We start from the raw sequence: 9,204 nt of genomic DNA on the forward strand, positions 1-9,204 counted from the left end.
CTGTTGTCAATCCTTATGGACATGGCAATGACAGAGTTTAGTTCCACACGCAGCTCCAAAGGCGCCAGCTGATCCTTAATAGGGTCAGAAAGTCCATAAATAAAGGCGTCAAACAAAGCTGAAGAATTCCAGCCACTATCAGCCGCAATGGTGCGAAATTCCACTGCGTAGTCTGACACACTGGGTTTTCCTTGACGTAACCTGGAAAGGGCCCGGGCTGCTTTTCTGCCTGGAAACGTGTGGTCGAAAATTTTCGTCAGGGAGTCCGTAAACTGTTCCAAAGACTCGCAAATCGGCGAGTCACGTGACCATTCTGCTGTAGCCCACGCAGCCGCTCGTCCGGTGAGATGGGAAACCATAAAAGCCACCTTGGATCTCTCCGTGGGGAAAGCTGTCGGTAGATGACTGTAATGTAGGCTGCAATGCACTAGGAAGGGACGGCAGTCATGGGATTCCCCGGAAAACTTTTCAGGCGGAGCCAGGCGGATTGACACGGTGTGGGAAGCGGACGCCGGATCCGAATCCGCTTTGGGTCCGGATGGAGGTGGGAGTAAGGGCTCAGCCTTGAGGTGAGTGAGCATTTGATGGATCTGCCCCGCCAGGTGGTTAATCTGGGTGGTTATGGACGACTCCAACTCTCTCTGACTGTCCGTGACGCGCGATACTCCCGCCTGGATGGCCGTTAACTGATCCTTCTGTTGAGCGAGGCGGCCTCCCTGAGAGGGAATAGCTGCTCTCAGCTGTTCAGAGTCGGCTGAGTTCATGTTTTGGCCAGTTCGTACTGTTACGACTGAGAAAACGGGATTGAACTCAAATGCACGACTCACACCGGTTTTAACAAAAAGAGGTTTATTCAACCCAAAGATCCACTATGACGGACAAAAAACAGCATCAACACAAAATCACTCAGACCCGAGCTGTTTTTTTATATGCATTTTTTATTTCTCTTTGCTATTTGGGCTTATTGGAACCTGATAAGTATAAAAACTAAGTATCATCTTTTGACATGATGTACTTTTAGAGAAAAATGATGTCCACATATGTGGACACTCGGTCTGAATTTCCATAAAACACATTAAAGTCACCTTTTTGTAATAGAGTGAAAAACTATTTTATTTCAACCTTGAACACAGCAGTTTTTTCAACTTTCAACTATTGTATGTGTTTTGAACATCATTGTGAAAAAACACAACAAAATGAAGAAAAAAAAAACATTTTTGCCCCCTTTGGAGAGTCACAGTTACAGTATGTGTTATGTGAAATTTTGCATTGCAGCAGTGTGTGTGTGTGTGTGTGTGTGTGTGTGTGTGTGTGTGTGTGTGTTGTGCTGCAGTGTATGTGTGTCTATGTGTGAAAGGCTGTGTAACAGTTGCGATCGCCTTGCAAGCACAAGAACACTTTGCAGGTCACACAACGCACTCGGGTTCTTCCAGTGCAGCCTGCTACCCTGCAGCGCGCCGCGTTCTTCAGGCTGATCATCTCTGGGAGATGGGCATTCGCCCTCCTGCGGACCGAGACATGGGGCACTGCCGTCACAGGACGTTTGTTCCCTTGATTTGAGTTGTCTTCTTCCTCTGACTGTTCAGAGAGGTCTGCATGGCTTCCTTGACCGTGATGCTGGGCCAAGAGGGTCGTAGCAATTTCTGTACGGAACTCAAGGAACTGCATGATGCTCTTCTTTGGTGCAGCACATATTGCGAGGTCTTTGCGGTAGAGTAGCCAGCTGTTACCTAAAGCCAGATCTGTGAAGTGCATTAGCATCCGCATCGTCCACTTCTTAGTACGGGCGCTCATGCGATAGTAGCTAATCATTCTATCGATCAAATCCACTCCACCCATCTTGAGGTTGTACTCACGGACAATGCTTGGTCGCGAGACAGTCACATACTGTTTCAATTTCTTGTCCCAGCGCTGGCAGGTGTCTTCAGGCTCTGTGCCATGAACAACAGACATCATCAATACTGGTTTGTTGTCATACCACTTCACTACACACAACTTTCCGTCTTCAGTGGAAAGTTCTGATGAGGTACCTCTTCCTGTGTTTTTCATGGTTTTGTCAGAGGGTAGCTTCTCCTTCGCGCCAGCGAGTCTGTTCTTCATTATTATTGTACCAGTAATGTACATCTCCTTCTTCATCATTTGTTCCACACCTCGGATGCTTGTGAAGAACCGGTCACAATACACTTTAGTGCCACGATGCAGAGTTTGACACAGACGAGCCAAGACTAAGCCTCCCAACCCCAGGCCCACCTCTTCTTCGACCTGCTCAAGCAGTGCACCTGTACCTTGATACAGATCAAAGTCCAGCACAATGCCATCTGCTGTAGCACAAACGAAGTTCTTGATGCCAACTGGGTTTGGCTTCATTGGCAGATATTGTCTGCATGGACAGGCTCCTGTGAAAGGAATCATCTGCTCATCAATAGATGCGCATTCAGGTCGATTCTGAGACTTGCAGGGATGAACCTGTATCTGTTCCTGTCCCTGAACCTGTCAACAAGTGTTGTAAATAAGCATTTTGCTTCCTATCCTTCACCTAGCCCTTAGGCCCTGCCTAAAATAAACAAATATCCACTGGGTCTTGGCTAACCATTATTTGCACCACGGAGACGTTTACGTCCTCTGCTGTGCTCAGTGGGCTGAGGAATGGGGTCCTCATCATCACTACTGTCATCCTCATCCTCACTGCTGCTTCGCTCCTGTGTTCGGGGTTGGTAATTGGCATCCAGGATGGGATCATCGTTGTCAGACAAGTCTTCCAAATCTGAGTTGTCTCCATCATTTAGCCAAAATTGCTCCAATGCTGTTTGCACAGAAAAACGCTCTGGAAATAAAAACATGAAAAAATCAAATACAAACCAATGTCATTTATATATGTATGTATTTCTTTGTTATTTATTTCACTGGGACAGCTTTTCAACTGCACCAGAGATAGCTATAAACAACTCTAGCTATTAGCTATAGCAAGGCACATTTTTACTAGCATATTAACATTTTTAACCCAACTAATTTATGTATTTATGTATGTATTTAGTTATTTAATTGTTATTTATTTCATTGGGACAATGTACAGCTTTTTAGCTGCACCAGAGTTAGCTATAAGCTATTTTACTCGTGCACATTTTTGCTAACATATTAGCATTTTTGACCAACCTAATGCTGGGCATACACTGTGCGATTTTTGGAATCGCGGTATTCAGCTGCTGCTCATACTGTACGAGTGAATCGCAAGGGTTAAAACGTCGCAGCTCACGATTCCCGTTCTCACACTGTACGATCCGATGGTCTGATGCGATCTGGCTGCTCACACTACACGACACGTCGGACTCGGTCGGACTGACCGGAATTGCAAGAAGAAGAAGCCGGAAGTGGGAGATGCTTGGATTCTCACAGATGCTTTCCTGAGATGATGCTACTCACCAAAGAAAAGCGCGTTGCTCTGGCAATTTGTGCCATTCTGTGTGCAGACAGCAAAAAAAAAAGACGACGGCGACGTGTATGGACGAGGAAATGGCTTGGTAGACGTGGGCAGTATGGCCTGTCAATTCTTCAACGAGAGCTGGAGGTAAGTAAATTGTTATAATAGCACATTAGGCCTATCAGACCCTTTCAGCTCGTGTACACCAACGTGGTCAGTCAATAAATCCATAAGTAGACTACTTGTTATAGTTCTGTCAACTTTAACTGACTTTCTACTGTTCTGTGTTTGTAGTAGCCTAGGGTAGCCTACAGTAGATACAATACAGTTGAAATGTGATGGTCTATCCAATGACTGCAGCTGTCTAGGGGGAGGAACTATGCAAACAATCTTATTGATGTGATGGAGGCATCAGTTTTACTTTGACAGTTTGTCTTATTATACAACATTTAAATGTTTTGATCAGACTCTTAAATTAACAACGACATCTAACATCTATAATGCGCCTGTGTTCTGTTTTATAGGTTGATGATATGAGGGGTTTTCGGGACCTCCTCAGAATTTCTGTAGAGGAGTTCTATTTTCTTCTGGAGAGGGTTACTCCTCACATTGTGAAGCAGGATACTCACCTCAGGAAGGCCATCAGCCCTAAGGAGAGGCTTTCTGTTACCCTTAGATTTTTGGCAACAGGCAAGTGTGTTGACATATGCTCCCTATTACTCAAAGGTTGAAAGTGAGGCAAGGTCATCTATCTGTCATATTAAAAATCAAGTTCACACATGCAACTGCATACAACCACACTACATCATAGGGCTGTCCCCGACCAAGGATTTTGTTGGTCGACCAGTGGTCGTCATTTACTCCGACTAATCGACTAATCGCCCCCCCCCCCCCCCCCCCCAATTTTTTTTTTTTTTTTTTTTTTACAATTTTGACCGGGATACACATCTGTGAAGTTTTACCTTTAATGCCCGGCTACCGCATCTATTCACATTTACCACTAACGCCGGGAGTAACCTTGTGTGACTACTAACAAAATGTTTCCTGGTTCATCTAAACACTAGGCCTATAGCCTACACAAGTTCTTCTCTCAGTCGGAGAGTGAGAAAAAAACCCGACGTTCGCAGAAAGACAGACGGAGTTTGAACATTCTGATTATTTATTTTAAACAGGCGCCACACACGTACTGAATGATGATGCAACAATTCAACAAAACCAAAAATAATAATACAGCCTTAAACTAATTAAAAAAAAAAACATATTATTATTTTCGTTTCTTTTGGAAATGTACATAACGAAAAAAAATATGATTGCTGTAAAATAGGCAAACATGAATAGCCCTAAACTAATAAATAGGCCTAATTTGAAACAGACAGTGCAGATTAACAGACCAACGAGGTAGACTTGCATAAAAAACCTGAAGCTCACAGTGATTTGTCCTCGGCTCTGAGTTTTCTCAAATTGTGAGAAAGGAAGACCAATTTGTCCACATTGTCAGGGAGAAGTGAACTCCGCGTCTTGCTAACAATGAAGCCGGCCTTAGAGAAGATGCGCTCCGATGGTGTGGACGTGGATGGGATGGAGTGAATACGCATGGCTGCTCTGGCCAGCTTCGGGTAACGCTCCTCGTTTTTTTGCCACCATGCTAGCGGTCCCGACTCAACTTTTGTTTTATCCTCCAAGTACCATTTCATTTCATTGTTCTGTTCTTCTGTCTGCAGCTCCTCATCTGTACCCATCAGCATGGATATTTCGTCCTGCTTTTCATTCTTTTTTGTTTTCTTCTGTGGTACAGGCCCGGGTTCGTTGTCGTCCCCACTGGCGTGCTGTGTCTGGGCAGGCTCTTCTGCTGGAGATAGACTCTCAGCTAAATCCAACACCGTAGTGTATGCCTGGTTGCGTTTCTCTTCCTCCATAAACGATAAGCTTTTAAAGCGTGGGTCCAAGACAGCAGCTTTGATGTAAATGCTGGACTGCAGCTCCTTGTTTAGCTCCCACCTCTTGTCAATTTCCTCACCAAGTGTTTTCTTCAGTGCTGTCACGGCCGCGCTGTCATCCTCGCGCAGCAACAGGTGACGTCTTTTCATGTTTATGAGCATGGGCAGCGTGGCAGAGAGAGATGCATTAAGATCTTGTGAAAGCAACTCTGTAAGTGTGACCATCGGCTTCAACACCGACACTATGTCTTCTGTTATCCTCCATTGGACCGTGGTGAGATCCAAATCGCGGTCAGATCTGTGTGTGGTAACGCTAACGGGGTCGGAAAGTACAGCGGTGACCGGCCACCTCTGTTCCAGAAGGCGCTCCAACATGCAGTGAGTGGAGTTCCATCTCGTGGAGACATCCTGGATGAGTTTGTGTTCAACCACGTTCTGTTGTGTTTGTTTTTCAGTGAGAGCCGCTGTAGCCTTGGCACTTTTCTTAAAATGTCCAACAAGACGTCTGGCAGCTGCTATGACACGGCAAATGGGATCTTTTTTAAGAGCCGCATTGATGCACAGCTGCAAAGTGTGCCCTGCGCAACGAACTCCTTGGACGTTACCCCAGGACGGGTTACGCGCTAACTGATGGGCGCACAGCACCATGTTCGCGGCATTGTCATGTACAAGAGCGACCCTTTTTTCCGCGGGGATTTTAAAGTCTGCCATGACTTCGCTGAGTCGCTCTGCTATGTTGACAGCTGTGTGGCTCACTCCCAACTCTTTCGTTTCCAGCACGAATGAATGCAGTTGCCAGTTATCCGAAATAAAATGCGCTGTGACCGTCATGTAACTTTCCATCTGGTTAGATGTCCATGCATCTGTTGTGAAGCTGAGTGCTTTGCAGTTATCGATCTTGCCCTGGAGTGTTTGTTTTATTGTGCTGTATTTGTTTGTAATCGCGTGCATCACTGTTTCACGTTTTGGCAGGCTGTATCCGGGCTCGAGGCAATTAATTAGATCTTTAAATCCCTCACCACTGACGATATTCACAGGTCGCATGTCCAGCGCTATGAAGTCAGCTATTTTGTCAGTTATGTCTCTCTTCCTTTTTTCAGACAGAGGGGCTTTCATTGTGAGCTTCTGCTGCGTTAATGATGAGGAGGATGAGGAGGATGATGAGGATGACGTGGAGGTGGAGGGGGCTAGATTGCAATAAAGTGGATGCGCCTGTAGAGATTTAAATAATAAGTTAACCAGTGAGCTGGATAATTTAGCCTTACCAATACTAGCGACAAAACTAAATGTACTTAATTCATTATTTATTAATTCAATGTATTATTTATAATTTATATATATTTATAATAGGCCTAATTGCATTAACTTCATCGCATAGGATAGCTAGGCTAGTAGGCTAAGCTACTTACATTCTTGAGGTGGTAAATCATGTTCGTCGTGGACGAATGATAGGCAAATGTTTTTCTGCAAATTTGGCATATAACCCTCTTTGGGTCATCTCTATCCTTTTCGAAATGCTCCCATATCTTAGAGCTCCTTCCAGACATGATAGCCAAATAAGTCGATGCTGTCCTTGTCAAACAAATCAAAACCGTTTAACGTCTTTCTTGTCACGCCCTTCAAATTAAAAGTCCCGGAAGCCCTTTGACGAGACGCGGCTTTTTTCCCCTGCGACCAATCGACCAATGGAATTTGGTCGACAAGTATTTTTTTTGGTCGACCAACGATTAATCGATTATTTGAGGTCAGCCCTACTACATCATACAACTTTCACCTTTCTACATCAGTTATGCTGGCACCTCCAACTACACCTCTTTCTATCCATGTAGGTACTATTACCACCTACTAGATTCTATTCTCAATCCATACTAAAATCTGTCGATGTTCATCTTCCCTTACATTAAAAGGTGGACTATGAGATCCTGCATGATGTCACTTCTGTTGATATTCCACGTAAACACCAAACAAAATGTTACTTTCAATTTCACACTACTAAATTAACTTTACTTATTGTCCCCCAACTTTGCTCATTGCCCATGTTGTCTCCCAAGACCGGACTTTTTCACAATGTATTCTGGGAGCAGGCAGCAAGCTGATCATAGGGAGATGCTTACGATTTTAGACAAAAATGAAAATTTACTAAAAACCAGGCAAGATCTCATTGTCCACCTTTAACATTTAAATCCACACAACACTATAGACATTTTCTCCATTTTGATAGGCGAGACCTTCAACTCGTTGAGTTTCCAGTATAGGATTGGAAGCACCACACTGAGCAGGATCGTCATGGAAACATGCACAGCCCTTACCTCTGTGTTGCGTGAAGATTACTTGAAGGTAAATTTAACTGGGAATAATAATCTAAAATCATACAGAACATCACATTACCCATGGTCAGACTATTGAAAGGTTGACTTGCACAATGATTTCTCACCTAAATCAGCTGAGTCCTTTGTGTATTTATACTGTCTTTATGAAAGGTGAAATTAAAAAAAAAAAGAACTCAAAGTGTTTTTGAAAACATTATTTCACCAGATTAATGTCATGTATTACTTTGTACTTCCTTCAGACACCATCAACTGATGCCGAATGGAAGGCCATTGCCAGCGACTTTTACCATAAGTGGCAGTTTCCCCAATGCTTGGGGGCTATAGATGGCAAACACATTTTCATCCAACCCCCTGCCAAGAGCGGAAGCCTGTTCTACAACTACAAGTCACAATTTTCCATCATTCTCATGGCTGTAGTGGATGCTAATTACAAGTTCGTCTACGCGTCCGCAGGGACACAGGGAAGGGTGTCAGACGCAGGAGTGTTTGCGCATTCGGACCTGAGGGAGGCGATGGATAAAGGCACCCTGAACTTCCCCCCTGTGGAAACCCTGCCAGGCACTGACGCTGTGATGCCATATGTGCTGGTTGGTGATGAGGCTTATCCTCTCCGCCCTGACCTCATGAAGCCATTCCCCCACAGAAACCTCAACACCAACCAACGCATCTACAACTACCGCCTGTCCAGAGCACGACGTGTGGTAGAAAATGCATTCGGAATTCTGTCAAACCGCTTCAGAGTTTTCAGAACCACAATCTGCCTGGAACCTGACAAGGTTGTGAAGATTGTCTTTGCCTGCATGTGTCTTCACAATTTCCTGCGGCAACGCAGATCAGATGCCTATGTACCACCTGGGTATGTAGACACAGAAGATGCCAACCACAGGCTCATTGAAGGAGCATGGAGACGGGAGGGAGGTCTTCAGTCAGTTGCGATGGGACGAGCAAGAAACCCTTCAGTGGAAGCGAAAATGCAGCGGGACCTCCTTTGCAGCTACTTTCAGACACCTGCAGGGAGTGTGTCTTGGCAAGAAGGCATGGTGTAGGAGATGAGACAACCAAATTGTCTGAGAAAAGTTACCAAGTCATTATTTTTGTGTTATTATAAAATGACAGTTCACTTCTGTATTTGAAGAAACATTACTCTTTGTTTATTGAACATGTATAAAAACTATGTACAGAAACATTAAACACATCCCTTCATTATTACAAAAATAAATCTACCTCTGTGGGGAAAATAAACAAAATGATTTTCTTCATTAACAATTATAAATAAATCCAAAAATATTTCCAGTAACACAAAGAACAACATTGAGGTAGTTGGTAACTCACATTAGTGACTTATAAAGAACATGTAAATTTAGTGAAAGAACACAGGAAGGGTGTTATTGTTGGACTAGTCTTGACTAGTGTTCAGCATTGACAAAAATGACATTGGCTGGGTTGTGGCCTGGTGGCTTTGGGGGGCTGACTGGACCTGATAGGGGTGCAGCATGGGGTATAAAGGTGGCCTAACCTG

The 9,204-nt window shown here is 44.3% G+C and overlaps 2 protein-coding genes across 2 annotated transcripts; one reads left to right on the forward strand and one right to left on the reverse strand.

Moving 5' to 3' along the window:
* Positions 1–1,302: 1,302 nt before the first annotated feature.
* On the reverse strand, positions 1,303–3,150 carry LOC134879241 (piggyBac transposable element-derived protein 3-like). The gene is made up of 2 exons (XM_063905638.1): positions 2,591–3,150; positions 1,303–2,396 (listed from the first exon to the last, which is right to left on the reverse strand). The coding sequence occupies exons 1-2, from the start codon at positions 2,838–2,840 to the stop codon at positions 1,345–1,347; spliced, it is 1,302 nt and encodes a 433-aa protein (XP_063761708.1). The 5' UTR covers positions 2,841–3,150; the 3' UTR covers positions 1,303–1,344.
* Positions 3,151–3,159: 9 nt separating this feature from the next.
* Positions 3,160–8,876, forward strand: LOC134879242 (uncharacterized). The gene is made up of 4 exons (XM_063905639.1): positions 3,160–3,565; positions 3,943–4,108; positions 7,577–7,692; positions 7,925–8,876. Exons 1-4 carry the CDS (start codon positions 3,407–3,409, stop codon positions 8,729–8,731), a joined length of 1,248 nt encoding a protein of 415 aa, XP_063761709.1. The 5' UTR covers positions 3,160–3,406; the 3' UTR covers positions 8,732–8,876.
* The last annotated feature ends 328 nt before the right edge of the window (positions 8,877–9,204 follow it).

Source organism: Eleginops maclovinus, chromosome 17 (assembly GCF_036324505.1).
Source record: "Eleginops maclovinus isolate JMC-PN-2008 ecotype Puerto Natales chromosome 17, JC_Emac_rtc_rv5, whole genome shotgun sequence".
Lineage (NCBI taxonomy): Eukaryota > Metazoa > Chordata > Actinopteri > Perciformes > Eleginopidae > Eleginops > Eleginops maclovinus.